This window comes from Colossoma macropomum, unplaced genomic scaffold, assembly GCF_904425465.1.
Source record: "Colossoma macropomum unplaced genomic scaffold, Colossoma_macropomum, whole genome shotgun sequence".
Taxonomy (NCBI): Eukaryota; Metazoa; Chordata; class Actinopteri; order Characiformes; family Serrasalmidae; genus Colossoma; species Colossoma macropomum.
The window spans coordinates 19,731,512-19,747,615 of NW_023494806.1; the positions used below are offsets into that span (position 1 = coordinate 19,731,512).

At 39.5% G+C, this 16,104-nt stretch overlaps 1 protein-coding gene across 1 annotated transcript; it reads right to left on the bottom strand.

Moving 5' to 3' along the window:
* Positions 1 to 6,629: 6,629 nt before the first annotated feature.
* On the bottom strand, positions 6,630 to 15,028 carry aldh3b2 (aldehyde dehydrogenase 3 family, member B2). The gene is made up of 10 exons (XM_036598828.1): positions 14,888 to 15,028; positions 12,091 to 12,286; positions 11,053 to 11,163; positions 9,043 to 9,163; positions 8,762 to 8,847; positions 8,392 to 8,473; positions 7,520 to 7,909; positions 7,167 to 7,333; positions 6,970 to 7,069; positions 6,630 to 6,874 (listed from the first exon to the last, which is right to left on the bottom strand). The coding sequence occupies exons 1-10, from the start codon at positions 14,938 to 14,940 to the stop codon at positions 6,675 to 6,677; spliced, it is 1,506 nt and encodes a 501-aa protein (XP_036454721.1). The 5' UTR covers positions 14,941 to 15,028; the 3' UTR covers positions 6,630 to 6,674.
* Positions 15,029 to 16,104: the final 1,076 nt, after the last annotated feature.

Genomic DNA, 16,104 nt, shown 5'->3' on the forward strand with positions numbered 1-16,104 from the left:
TAAAAACAGATTTTTTTTTTTTCACACTTCAGTGAACATGAACTGCAACCTTGGGTTTCCTGAAAGGCGCACAGACATCCTATAATGACACAGCTAATAAGCAAACACTCCCCACACACACACCCACACACACACACCCACACACACACACCCACACACACATTCTCACACAGAATAATGCTGGTTGTTAATGCAGTGCCATCTGAGGGACTGAAGGTCATGGGCATTCGGTTGTGGTTTTTGGCCTTGTCCTTTACGCACAGAGATTCCCTGAGTCTTTTGATGATATTCTGCACCATAAAAGAGTGAAATACCTAAAATCCTTCCAATCGCTCATTGAGCAAAGTTATTTTTAACAACTAGTTGCAAACGTCCCCCATCCTATCACCCGTGACAGAACATCATGTACTAGCTAGACACACTGACCCTGGCACATGCTAACCACATCACTTAGAAGTTAACAAAACAGTGACTCAAACTAAATAAGTTTTGATTAATTTGTACGAAAACTCAGGACAGTACGACAAAACAGTTCAATAAATGCAGCAGCAGATGTTGAAAGTGCCGTCTTCCTGGTGGGGGGGGGGTCTAACTGAGCACGTGCAGTATTAGTTTCATCACTCTAGCATGTTTCTGTTTGGAGGAATCAGACTTGTTGCAACCGTCCCCAGTCTCCCCCCATTTGATGATTTTGGCTCTGCGTCAGTGACCTGACCGTTCACGTTTAAACCGACACACCAATCACTTAGAAGGAGATATCAAGTATGACTTATTGGGGTTGCTATGATTGTGATACACTTTTTTCTATTTTTTTCTATTTTCTTGGTGGCACTTGTGAGAGTAACAGAGAACCTGCCTCCTGCTAAACTGTTGCAGACTTCAGAAAATGAGCTGGGTACAAAAATAGCCTGATGTACTTGATGTAGAGATGTTAGCTACACTAAAAAAATGTAGACATGTTAAGAAAACAGATCAAGTTTACATGGATTTGACCTATTTTATAATGTACTTAATGTATTAGCATTGAAAGAACATAATTAGCCCCAAGCTTTAAATCAACCACATTTAACAAGTCAAGTAAAAGAGAATGAATTGTGTTTCTCTAAGTCAGATTTCCACTTGCTATGGGATGCATGCTCACGTCTTTTGTAGTTAAAATAAAATAAATACCATGTTACTCAACTATTTTGGGTTAGGGGGATGTTTTTGATTATGTCTTGTATTCAGAGATTTTATTGGCTCTTGGCTCCATCTCTTTGTATATTGGGCCCCTGTTCCACTTGGTATTTCTATGTAGTCTTTCCTCCTAGGCTATCTTCTCTTAGGTTTATACTCATATTCTGGTCAATCACCTACCCTCGTTATTGTTGGCAATTCCACATTCTCCATTGCTGAGTGTGGTTCTAAACTGCCTGGGCACTACAATGTCCACTTTTAAACCAACTCCAGGAAGATAATTTGAACTAACTTAAGTCAACACTAGTAAAATCAAGTTTTAAGGACTTGAGTTGGAATTGTGATAGCAGATTAAGTTTATCCAGTTCAAGTAAATTAAAATGAATCAACAAAATTTGCCTTATTTTGAAGGAATTTAATTCAGTTAAGTTTAGGTAAAGAATGATTTTTTAATGTAGTAGTTTACTATCCGTGTGTGAAGTTCAGGGTCAGCCTTTGTGCTTTTTTTGTTTCTTTTTTAAAATGTAAGTTCTGTCCCACCACTTTTGGAGGAGTGGTGCCACCTCTGAGCCCAGTAATCTTACTGATGCCTCCTCTTGAGTTTTAGTAGAGATCTTAAAGTCACACACTCTGCTCTAATTTGCTGAGATAATAAAGCCCATGTTTATCTGCAGCTGAACTAAAGACAGGATATGAACTCAACCACTTCTCTGGGCCAGAAGTATCACATGGTTCCCTTTTGTCATTTGTTGGTTACTGCACAAAACACGTGTTCTCACATGATGCAACAGACAGATGCAAAAACTAACCATCACATGAAAATTCTTGGCTAATAAACACATGTTTGTGGGCGTGTGGCATGGGTGCTTACAGCATTTATTTGGCTAACTTAAAGTCTAAAGTATCCAAAGCTTCCCAGCAGTTTAACATAACAAGCATTAACATTCTCCAGTTTTAAACTAGAGTGATGCAGCTCGGTTTTACAGTTACATTATCAATTCAGGCTGAGTGAGTTCAGTTAAACAGATGGGGTTGAACATGATGAAAAGAAAGTGTGGTCATGTATGTGAAGGCATTCATTTAGGAGGATCCATCTCATCTGTAACATGTTCTCTTCCTTGTTGTCCTTTTTCTACTTTCCTTGTCTACTTCTTCTGACTTCCACTCTTCCTCTGGTTCTCGCTTGCTTTTTGTTTTCCATTTCACCATAAATACTACAGAATGCCTTTTTATTGTATGTAATCAAACTGCAGTTTCAGTTACAGTGTTTGTTTTTACCTGTATGTGTTAACACAGCTTGTTAGTGTATAAACCATGACAGCAGTGTGTTATCTGTGTTTCACTGTAGTAACTGGAGCTTTGTGTTCTAAATGGTGGAGCTTTCTGCATGACAGCCTGTGTCAAAAACAATGTTTTGTTATGACACTTGGGTTTCCTGTTACGTTAAAAAAAAAGAGAGAGAGAGATTAGTGCCTAAATATTTGATGAAAGAGTTTTCATTTAAGCCACTGGTGAAAAGCTTTGAAGAATTGAGTTTAGAGTCAGATAGATTAGTTTTTAACATGAACATGCAAAGAAGTGAAACTCACAAATAGCTGTTTTTTCCAGTTTTTAAAGATAAACAAAGTAAAAAAGAAAGAAAAATTAGTCACAGCCATAAAGTAGGAAATGAAATGACTCTGATAAAAATAAGTTAGTGAAAATAAGTTAGCACATCATTTATAGAGGACACACTTAAATATTCCATTTTCTGCTAATTTTAGTTTAGCATACTGGAAAACAAAAATATAAGCCCATTAACATGTCAACCTAGCATAACCACTTCATGTAATAACTAGAGGTGGACGTCTGGTTCCTATCACCACCACTGTCAACAATTCTGACTCAGTTTCTCAGAGCATTTCACACGAAACCACTCTGAATACCTCTGTTCACATCTTAAACATCTAACTGTCTTCAGTACAGCAGTGACTGTTCGAGCTGTTTAGTCTTGACTGGTGAAGAAAGTGAAACAAAGTAATGAAGAGGGTGTGCAGGTTCAGACGAGGACATGAAGGCTGTGCTGAGTGGAGACGCTTCACACTTTATATTCTTCTACTGTGTCAAACACAAACTGGTGTCAGTGTGACGCGTCTCCACTCAGCACAATCTCACAAATACCATATACCACACATACATGTTCTTATTGTTTGTTTGGGAATATCAGCAGAACATTCACTCACAAACAATAATAAGGAAGAGAGCTGTCTTCAGGCAATATTTTTGGTGTGTGGTTCATTAAAATTATTGTCAACATTAATTATTTATAGAGGCTTTTCATGAAAAAATATCACTGATCTATCTTTTAAGGATATGACCCCTCATTGTTTGAAGGGGAGTCCAATTATCCCCACTCAATGCATCCATGTGTTTTTGTTTTTTTTTAAGTGTGTCAGTTGCTTTTGGTTGTTAGATGTGGCCAAAATCAGATTTTTTTAATCATGTTTGTTTAAAACATGGTTTAAAGGGGAATTCTACAATTTTAGTCATTTATTTCTGTATAATTCAGTGCTTGAGATGTAAACAGAGTCATTTAGAGTGGTGTAATGTGAAATGGTGGATTGTAGAGACTCAGATGTCTTTACAGTGGTGGTGATAAGAACCAGGGGTCACTGTGACTACAACACAAACACAGACATTTTATTTACTATACAAAACCACCAGTGAACCTACACGAGTCTTCTGGGTTTTATATGGAATGTTTATGATGATAATATAGTGGAAAATCTGAAAAAATAAGAGGTGATTTCGGTAACAGCTTTACACAAATAGCTTCACCTGCAGGAACCAAATAAAATCTACAGTTTTTAAGGAAATGTCTTCTTCCCTGCAGTCATGTCTGAAGAAGAAAGTGAAGCAAACTGATTGATGGTCATGAAGTGGGAGAGGGGATGATCTGTTATTCATTTTTTTTATTTAAAGACAAATATTTAAGATGTTTAAGTAAAGTTATTTTTTTGTAAGTAGTCATTTTACACTACTTTTTCCACATGGAACATGAAGGACTATGGTTGACTATAAATTGAATTAAAACTGCTTTTACAGTGGAGAAGAAATATTTTTTTCTTTAACAAGAACTTGAATAAAAGACAGACATTAATTTACTTTATATTTACCTTACAAATTTACTTTAAAGGCTGTATTTGGTTTGCAGAGTCAGCGTCTTCATAAATCAATGGTAAATTAAAACTACTTTTTACAGTGGAGAAGAAAGAACTGATTGGCTGCTTGAATAAAAGACAGAATGTTGTCTACAGTGAGACGAACATCTACTTTACATTTACTTTCCAAGTTTACTTTAAAGACTGTATTTGGTTTGCAGAGTGAGTGCCTCCCTCTCTGTGTGAATGAAAGCAGAGGAAAATGCTCTGCATCACGAGTTGCTGGGCAGAAATGAAGAGAGCAGGTTGGAGAAGGTCTGGCTGACTGGTGTTGAATGTGTTTATCTCGAATTTCCTTGTCACTCCTTCAAATTATACGGCGCTTAGAGCTTTAATGCTGTAACTAAGAGTCAGTCACCCAAATAAAAACGCTGTAGGCATCACTGGTTTAGTAAACAGAGCTGCCTTCAGGAAAGTAATGATTTTTTGAACAAACTAATGAAGCCTGAGGGGGAAAACAGGGTCAGATGAGGACAGGAAGATTGTGCTGAGTGGAGACGCTTCACACTGACTCTTTTGTTTGTGTTTGAAAGAAAATCCAGACACACACAGAGCAAAGAAGAAATCTGCATTCAGGGTGATAAACATTAACTGTTTATCACCCTTATAAAATAACAGACTTTGATAAGGTGTAGGTGTGTCTTTCTCTCTGCTCATTATAAAGTCTGTAAACTCCCTGGTGCTGTTTGGCATTTTGTGGGGAATCATGCCAAACCAGTCTGTGTGCCAGAGCTATGTGTGTCAGAGGGGGATGGAAAGTCCCTGCTGTTTTATAATAGACACTGAAATGCTTTCGGTTTGTTAAGATGGGGAAGAGCTCCCTCTGCTGGAACTACAGTGCTTCACTGCAGTTATAGCCATTAAAGTCACCTGGTGGTTGACCACACCAAACCATGACCCACGTATGATGAACACACTTGCGGTTTGGCTCCCATTTTGCAGCAGGAAATATACGATTTTGTCCTAGAAATGTATTGTGCTTCCACAGTCAAATGGTGGTCACAACAAATACTAAGATTTCTGCTGCACAGCCCTCCATGTCTTTGTGGGGTTTTAGTCATATCTTCACAAAGTGTTGCGAGGGACAAAGCACAGATATCATACTGCTACTTAAAAACAGCAGCATTAGATTTTAAATGTCTACATCAATACCTTTCTCTGCATTGGCCTACCTGCACTGGGTGTTAACAGCATCTGCACTTAATTCCTAAAACCTGGCCACCTCCTAATCTTTCTTACAGCACTCATTCAATGAAGTCTGGGAAGTTTCTCCTCTATATTCCTCCCTGTGTACTGTCGGTCCTATTGGTCTCACAGCCAGACTCTCCTACACTGGTTCCCCATATTTATCGACCTGTCTGACTTCTCTATGCCGGAAAAAACAAAGCGATTCTGCATTTGAACCCAGCCTCATTTGTTTCAAAACACTCTAAATAAAAATTCTGACAAAGCATTCTGCATCTTTATTTTATCACAACATTATAGTTACGTGAGATCACCTAGATTTGAGATTACACAGCATGTGCTGGTCTGTTTTCGTCAGAAAAATATTCTCACAGTTCAGTTTTTCTTAGCCTTAACTATGTGCATTATGCAAAACATCGAAAAGCAGTTTTTCTTTCAAAATCTAGAGGCATAGAGGGAGTGCCTTGTACAGAATGGCATCCGAAGTGTAGATCATCTACACACATTCGTTAAAGAGCTCTGGGTTAGACATTTCTCTCCTTTAATTGTTGAGTTAAATACATTACAGGACAAAAGTATAAAAGCAAGCAGTCAATCAGCCAATAACCAACACTGCAGTGAGTTAACTGATATCTAATCTGGCCAAATCAGGTTATTCCAGAATATTCTACTGGTGCTGCAGTGCTGTACCTTTACTCTCTTGTACTCTAATTAAGCAGTTTTTAATTCATCCACACTCCTAATGTAACACAGCTGACTGAGCTGATGAAGCTTCAGGAGCATCTGAATTGGAGAATCGGGTGGATCTGATTAGAGCTGCAGTAAAACTCTGCAGGAGAATCAGCAGCAGATAAACTACATAATCTCGTAGCAGTTATTACTATGCAGGTTTTGCCTGCTACTGTTTAATCAAACCATTTTGTTGTAAGTTATAATAAGCATAACTGCCAATTATCTATTAAAAATAAAAAATATGGATATTTTTACAAAGCTCGTATTGCTTTGAAACTTATGCCATGTAGGGTTTATGGCTCATTTTTATTATGTGGAATGTGTGCTTGATTCCTGAAGAAGACCACCCTTTCTGTCTTTGTGCTCCATACAGTTCCCCTCTCATAGTATGGAGCACCAGCCCTGACTCCTCAGACTCAGCGAGCTGGCCAGTGTAGCCAGGGACAGGTTCCGGTCCTCGTACGGCGGGTAGCGCAGGTACGTCACACACTCAATGCGCGTGCTCCTCAGCAGACATGACTTCTTGTGAGAGAAAGCGTCAAAGCTGTAGCGGCCGTGGTACGAGCCCAGCCCACTGGCACCTGATGGTTGTTAGAGAGTCAAGCTTAGCCTTTTAACAAAAAAAAACATTTTGGCATTTTATACTAATCTTAAAAAAGTGCTGAATGTGTCTCACCCACTCCTCCAAAAGGCAGCCCCACCATCACGCTCTGCAGGGCGCTGTCGTTAGAGCAGAAACTACCACTGCACGTCTCAGCCATTAGCTTAGAGATCACCTGCAGAGGGGGGTTAAAAGAAATGCTTTGTGAACTCATCATGTACGCCTGTGTGAATGTGATGTTGATCGTGTGTACCCAGGTGTGTTCAGTTCACCTTGCTGTTGCTGGAATAGACATAAACACAGAGCGGCTTCTCCCTGCTGTTGATGAAGGCTACGGCCTCATCTGCGCTCTGGACACTCAGGATGGGCAGGACAGGGCCAAACACGGCCTGCTGCATGATGGGGTCGGACTCTACCACATCCACCAGAACTGTGGGGGCTTTAGATAGAAGATGTAATTGATTTTATTTTCTGTATATAGTCTGTGATAGAACTACAAAGTGCACCTATACGGTAAGTGGAGATAATAAATTGTTCTTTGAGTGTAGATACCTAATAAATGAAGTGCTCAGTGAGTGTTTAGTACATTTGGTGTGAGAAGAAAACTATTCTTTCTTCCACTCACCTATATATTTCTCTGCCTCGTTCACCTGCCCACCCACTGCCACCTTCCCGGACCTCCAGAGGGCTTCCCTGACCCTGCTGAAGTTCTCCTCGTTCACTTGTCGCCCGAAGCTCTTGGATTCGCGTGGCTCAGAGCCGTAGAACTGCTGCAGGGCACAGCGCAGGGCCTGCACGAGGCTCTCACGGGCATCTGCGTGGCAAAGGACATAGTCCGGGGCCACAGCGCTCTGGCCGGCATTCTGGAAGCGTGCCCAGGAGATGCGGCGGGCCGTGGTGTTGATGTCACACTGACGGTCCACATAGCAGGGGTTCTTCCCACTCAAGACCAGCGTGGTGCGGGCGAGAGTGCGCGCTGCCGCCTGGGCCACTTTGAGCCCATCTTCCCTCGTGCCTGGAAGACCAGAATGCAGTTACAGTGGAGTAAAGCAGATTTAACACTGTGGAGACATTAATGAACTTAACATGTAGTTTGTGCCTTATTTTACAGCACTTTTGCTTATTCTACTATCCAGTGAATGCCAGAGGAGAATACGTTTGATTATATATTCCTCATGTTTTTAGGACAGTGGTCACCAATCCAGGACCTGGTGATCTACCTTCTACTTCCAGCCACAATCTGCTCTAGCTAAATAACTTCTTCATAAATCCTTAACTGGCTGGATCAGAGACAGCAGGTGCTAAGTAAAAGAAGGACAGCATGTTGATACACGTTGGATCTAAACTCTGCAGTAAATGAGATCTCCAGGTGAGGTTTGGTGGCCATCATCTTAGAGGTCTTGGAATATAAAAGGTGTATATGACAAAGCTGTTACTGTTTTAATCTGAACATATCTGAGGGAAAATATCTGATTTATTTAGATTCAAAGACTCTACCTGAGAAGAAAACGTGATCAAATTTTAGATCCACAATCTCAGGAACCTCATGGCCTGCAGCTAAAACAGAGTGGTAACATTCCTGAGGAGACATGGACAGATTTTCTTCAAATTAGTTAGCCTTTCTGGATACTCATTGCAGGGCTTTTATGCCTCTTTGATACTTTTTTTTTTTACTTTTACATATAAGTTAAAAGGAGAGCAGAGAACAAGACAATACCAACAATCTTGGCGTTTGAAGGAATCCATACTGTTTACAAATTTTCAGATTTTCCATACTTTTTCTGGTGCAAGAACCAAGTAGAAACACTGCTACTTAGCGCACAACATTAGGACAGACCTCTAAAACATGTGTAGTGTGGCGTCTTACATTATCCAGGTAAGCAGGCAGGAGTCGGTGCAGAAGCTCAGCAGTATGAGAGCAGCTTTCTGATGGGCAGATTATCACACAGTTTCCTACAAAACAAGCCAGAGATTCTTAGCACTTCAGTGCGAAACTCCAGGCCTGCAAGGTTAAGTTTAGTTTATCCTGATTTAGCACACTTGATTCATCTCAGGCGTTGGAGGGTTGACACCAAACTGTACAGGGATGCTCATGATCCTGAATTTGATACACCTGTATTAACCACCACTTTGAAGATATACTCTTACCTGCTGCAATAGCCCCCACTAATGGCACAAGGCAGAGCTGCACAGGACTCGTCCAGTTTCCTACAATTAGCACTACTCCTAGTGGCTCGCTGACTACCATGCAGTCATCAAACGCTGTGGCCTGGGACAGACAGGAAAGCCACAGGGTAAATAATTTGCATCTTCAAGCAACTTTCACACCACCATAATCATCACATAACAACAGGAAGACATAATATGACACTGTAAAAAGAGATATTAAAGTCAAAATAAGATGGCTTCAACACTAAATAAAAATCCACCTCCCTTTTCTAGAATATCAAAACTGTATACAGAGAAATTTTATTTCCTTAAAGCTGGTTGTTCAGCCCCAAACCACATTTAGCCTTTTATGGACCAAATAAACAAAACAAACTCCAATTAAGCTGCCACCACATGTGGTAGTTCAGGAAGGTTCAGGAATCTGAAGAATTAAATTACTAAAATACTGCTAATCTGTGTTAAAAGGCTGTGTATTACAGAGTTAACCCCTGAAGCTCCAAGTTTAATCACGTTAACTTATTATTCAGTAACTACAATATTCATGTTACCTACTATGAAAACTAATATGATACTAATAATATTTTATGAGAGTGACCAATTGAAGTGTGGACTAATTAAATGGGTTAATATACTGATGAAGTCTCAAAGTCTCCAAACAAACCTGAACAAACACTGAGATATGTTTGCTCTAAAGCAGGGATGCCCAGTCCCGGCCCTGGAGATCTACCACCCTGGAGAGCTCAGATCAAACACACCAGGCTCTAATCTGTAGATGCCCCTGAAAGCCTTCATTACCTGGATCAAGTGTGCAAGATTTGAGCTAAACTCAGCAGGGTGGTGGATCCCCAGGACTGGGACTGAGCACCCCTGCTGCTGAATTCTGAGTTACTGTATTTGCTAACACTCATTTTAATACATCAGTAATATAAACAATATTACAGAACAGTGTTAATGTCAGATAATTAAGTTTTTTCTAACTAACTTTTGTCAGTTAGCCAGATAACTCAGATTGAACAGGACAATATAGTGCTCACACTGGCAATTAAAAATATTAATTGTGATAATTAATATTAATGCATTGGTATGCATCACATCATTTGTACTGTTCATTAAAGTTTTCTAAAAACCCTGTGTACAAATCTTGTGAGACGAGTTCTCCCCAGATGCCACTTTAACATTCAGTGGCTAAACAATTTTTTTTTCTAGTTTGATTATTTGAGGGGGTTTTTTTGCTCGCTTTAAATGGACCTACATTCATGCTTTGTCAAGTATGTCTGCACTGAACATATTTTAAAGTCTGTTTACTTTTTAACAGTAAAATATGTTAAAATGTAGCAATAGTAGCTATGAGAGGATAAACCTGTCAGAATTTTACAGTTACATTACACCATCCCATCTTCTCTGTCAGTCTGATCTCAGGGCCTTTTCCATGAAGCAACAAGAGAACCAGCGATCAGTAAGAACATGCAACCAGGTGCTGGTACAGTCACCATTATTTGACAGGCTGGCGAATAAAAATGCTAATACTAAGCCAAGCCTGTGTGAGAGAGCACCTGTGAAAATCTGTGCTGTAATCTGCTTTGACTGGCTGGAGGAAACACAATGTGGGGCTTTGTGGCTGAAATACAGAACAGCGTTTCTGAGTCACACAAAGCCTAATCTGAACAAAACTATATCCATACATCTCTCTCTCCTCTCTCTCTCTCTCTCTGAAAAATCTTTCTCTTTAAATTTCTTTATCTTCCCTCTCATTCTCTTTTTCTCTCTATTATCTTTTTCTCTTTTATTACAATTTTCCATTCCTGGTTTTATAGCATCTCCACACTTTAGTTTTCTTGCTCCAGCACTCCGGCACTCGGCACTCTCATTTTAATGTCATGAACAACATGGGAAATTACCTTATGAGATGAATCAGAAAGAAAAATTGTGAAATGCAGTCTGATTTCCAAGAGCAGGATCGGGGAACCCTGTCTTACAGTCCTCTCTTACCCAGCTGCGCTCCATGCGTTGGGGCTCCATCCACTTTTTCAGGTTGCTGGCTGCATGAAGCGCTTCATTTTTCACCACCATCAGCTCCGACATTACAGTCTCAAAGCGAGGCTGAAAAAATATAATGATATAAAATCTTATTTTTTCTAGCCAACTTTTTTTGACAGGACAAGAATCAGTCTTATAGCCTTATAACCACCACAGAAATGTACTTTGAAAGCTTTACTGCATTACAAAAATAAGCAAACACACATTTAGAGGGTTAAATCACTTTCATTATACTTCATACACTCCTGCTTATAAGATAGTTCAGTTAATTCAGTACACATATATCTTTCGGCTTTGATATGTTAAAATGTCATGAATGCTCTAATTATAAAAATATGCCTCAACGGCTGAAGCTCTTTCTTCTCCTTTCTGTCTTCTTCTGATAATTTCCATGTCAACCTTCCACTTCCTGTGACAAAGTTTTGGCACCACCTCCCCAGCTCCTCTCTGTTCCTCAGTTCTATCTCTGTTCAAGGGGGGGTCCGGCCCTCTAGCTTAAAGTACACCGCACAGAACTTCAGCCCAGGGTCTCAGAGTTCTCTCCTTCCTACAGCCATATAATCTCTACTCACACTAAAGATGACTGATCTCAGAAAAGCACACTAAATTATGTATAATGAGTCGGATACTAGCATTAACTTAACCTGAGTTGCAGTTTCAGTGCTCTAAAGGTTTCATATCTCAATGAAATGGACCATGAATTGACCACTGACAGTGGTTTCACAAAAAGACTGAAATTAGAGAGCCTCAGAACCGACAGACCGTCGATACGTTACAGTTTTACATTTTCATGCACTGCTTTGCACGTTAATGTCCTTTTATTTTTCAATACTGTATTGACATTGTTAGATCTTTAGTTGTTTTAGCCTGTTCAACAACTTAAACAGGCTAGGTTTGATTAAGACTATGTTTGGGAACACCATGAAGTTATTAAATGATAAATAATACACTATGAACTCTTGACAAAGCTTGCATCTCAAGACTTCCTACCTTTTTGAGGTCGCGGTCGAGAGCATCCACAAAGTCGCACTCATGCTCCATCAGCATCCTCACTAGAGCCTCCAGCTGGGCCAGCCTGAAGCTCTCTGGAGCCATGCGGCCAGCATGGAAAGCAGCTCTGGCTCTCTTCAGGACTTCGGAACATGCTGATGGACCTGACTTCTGACACGGCTCTCCGGTCCTGGTCCTGCAGGAGAACAACAGCTCAAACTAACCACCATACACTCAAAAACATGCAGCGCAGCGCACTGTAACTTAGTAACTGCTTAGTCACTGCAACATAAGATGTCAATCAGTATATTTTCAATAGTTAAATAAGCTCCTTTGTTCATTTTTGAAGGTAATGATTGACAGAGACTGTTGGCTCCCACACACCCGCCCTCTGCCTTCCGGTTAACGCACCATCGTGCAGTGAAGTGAAGCCAATTTGCTAGCATCAGCTAACTGATGAATGGTTAGCTTAAGCATTCAGGGTATTTCTATATGGTTACATTTCAGTGTTTTACTGCTCTACCACACCAGATTTACATTTAAAGATGCTAAAGATTCGGGTAACTATCTGGCTTAGCTAACTACGCTAACGTTAGTCAGATAACTAACTTAGTAGGATATTTTCTCTTTCTTCGTAGTTAACGTTGGCTTACTACACACATTTGCTGCTTTAACGTTACCGTCATTTAAAAGTCCCTTTCAGCCTAAAAGGCGTTTTCTTTTCTTAATCTTTGGTAGTTTTTTAAATAAAACTATACTCTGGTCAGTAATCAGATGCTGGGTTAAACAAATAGCAGCTAACGGATAAATACGTTATAATTTAAATTAAAAATGAAACGGTATCTCCTCTGTGATTGGCACTGAAGTGTAAAAGGTCATACATTCAAGAGATTTTCAGTATTTTCAATATTTCTGCAGTATTTTTCTATGTTTTTGCATGTAAACAGAGTCATTCAGAGCGGTTTGGTGTGAAATGCTGCATTCAAGAGAAACTTACCGAGTCAGAATTGTTCACAGTGGTGGTGATAGGAACCAGACGTCCACCTCTAAAAGCTCCCTCACAGAAAGTTACTACAGTAAATGTTAATAAATTTGCTGTCTGATGTCTGAGACACTGTTTTAGGATAGTTTTGAGAAGTTTTTGGCCTTAAAATCCATTCGTGGTGGAAGGTAGTCCAAAAGGAGAATCTTATTATTTCAGATTTTCCACTATTTTCCATCATAAACATCCATATAAACTCAGAAGACTCGTGTAGGTTCACTGGTGGTTTTGACAGTAAATAAAATCTGTGTTGTAGTCATGGCGACCCCTGGTTCCTATTACCACCACTGTAAAGAAAGCGTCTGTACAATTTCACACCAAACCGCTCTGAATGACTTGCATCTCAGGGATTTAATTACGCAGACAGTTTAAGAATAGGTGAAATTCCCTTCTAAGACCCTTTGTAATTTTTTTAAACTAGCATTCCCTCAAAACTCTTTTACCTCCTGCATGTTAGTCGGCCGTTCCTCAGACACACGGGGCAGGCTTTGGTTTTCTTCACCCAGCTCAGACTCCCAGCACTGCGGGGCTCCATTAATACACAAACTCCTAATCTGACTGACTAATACATAAGACTAAACCACAAACTGAGATTAGCGCTAATAAGAAAGCACAGCCCACTTAAAGAACCAATCAGTGCTAAATGAGACACGAGACGTAATGACATTCTGATTTTATACTGGTTTTGATAGAACAGGCCAAATGCAAAAGACTTTCCTTATTTATTATAAAGAGATCAAATTATATTTTGTTCATCAGGCAGCTTTCATATCATTTATATCATACAGATCCTGTTTTACAGGCAGCTGTAAATATATATGTATTTATATAAATCTTGTCGCCATCTGAATAAACAGATGCATCTCAAAAGTATGAACTTTACCGGAGAAGGAAAAAACATGAACTTTTTAATGTAAGATAATAAATAAACAAATAAGGAGCATTTCTACTGGTCCATTCATCATGATTTTCACAGTGTTAAGGACAGCTCCCGTGTCCACATGATGTAGAACAATAAAAATCGATAAAAATGGCGATTTTTTTTTACAGTGACAATATATAGTAAATTCTATATTTTGATCATTTTTTAAATATTTATATTTTTTACATTTTTTCTCTATTTTTCCTGATTTTTCTTTCTACCCTTTTCTTTTTTAAAACATAAATCGTTTTATTTTATTCTTTTTTGCCACGCTCTTTTAGTTGTATTGTTTTATTTACATGCACTGTCATATTGAGCACTTATGTATGAAAAGTGGTAATAACTATTATTATACATGAGACTACATTACAGGAATGGTCAACATGATGATATTACTGTTGTGATAAATTATGTCACAGTACAATTTTCAGAGTATATCTTGATTGTAATTAGTATTTCTAGAACATTGCACAACTGCACACATCCTGAAAATACAGATTTAGACCAATTATAGGACACCTGTAAATAATAACACCCACTGCGGAGTACCTGCATAAACAGCATAGTAACATTATTAATTTGAATTGTCTGCCTGTTCTTTCATAAATAATTTATGTAAGAATACATGAGTACTCATTGTTTTCATACTTTTCAGCCCTAATGTTTTGCTGGTGAATTTTGTTTGCTCCAGATTGCTCACAAAGTGGTCTGATGCACATTAAATGTGTCATGATTTCTGCCATATTGCCCACTGTTGATATTTCATCATTACCTGTATTTTAATATGAGGACCCCAGTGAAACAGGCAGAGAAGATTACAGAGACTCACTCACCTCCGTAAGGCTTTAAACCAGCGGGTGGGAGACGGGCTCGGTGGAGAATTCATCACTCCTCAGGTTCAGACACTCCACAGCCGTCAGAGAGTGAGTGAACATCAGAACTCACAGCAGAGGAACCACAGAGGAGCTCACGGAGATCTGAGCTTCATCCAGACAGAAGTGCACTGCAGGCCTGCAGCAGAGAAACATTGTGAAATAAGCAGCAGACGTTATATAAACAGCTTTACCTGGAACACTAGCACACTGTACACATGTGATTCTGTTACACGGCCATAAAGGACATTTCACACCAGTTTCAATGCATTCCCAGCATTCTCCAGCACAGCTCTGAGGAGATCTCACAAAAGCTGTCGTCCATAAGGTCCAGGGTGACACTAAACAGTACTGTACCTCAGTCAGACACCATGGTTTATTTGTTAAGGTTCCAGTCAAAACAAATTTAAGTGCAAGTTGTTTATTTCTTAAGAAAAAAAGCGGAAAATATCTCCTGAATAGAAAACTACACAGAAGTTTCAACAGCTAAATCTACTCTCAGCTGTCTGAGTGTTCAGTGAGTCACTCTTTCCCTTTATTCCAGCCTCCATTCTTTTCAAGAGACTCACTTTCAGTTCCTCAAATAATCTGCAGACACACCTCCAAAGATCAGTCTTAGAAGCTGGTTGATCATTTTCTGAAGTAATCAAACACATTCAGTGGTGTTGAGGTCTGGACTCTGGGGTGGTCAGTCTATTGTCCAGCTTCTTTGTTTGATGTGTCCGTCTCCTTTTCTCAGTGAGGTTCTTCTTGATCAGCTACACATCCTTTCAGACCCACAGCGCTGAGTCGTCTTCTCACAGTGGAAGGATGAACAGAAACACCTGTGGATGTTTTCAGATCTGAAGCAGCTTGATTTTCTCCTCTCTCTCAAAGTCGAAAGCTTTAAGTGCTGTTTATCTGATGGGGGCAGTTTTGGTGTCTGCCAGGTCTTCCAGGTGGTTGTTAGGAGACCAATTTCTCTGTAGTTTTTAATTGTTTTTTGAGCTCCAATTTTGGAAACGCCTGTTTTTTACTTATCGTGTTTCCTCAGAAATATCTCCTTAAGCCATTTTAGAAAAGAACGGAAGCTGTAATAAAGGCAGAAGGTGGACAAACTAAAAAAATCTTTATATTGATAATATGACTTATTTTGTTTCATTGTTGGGTACTTAAAGGTGGTAGATACATTGTTTGTA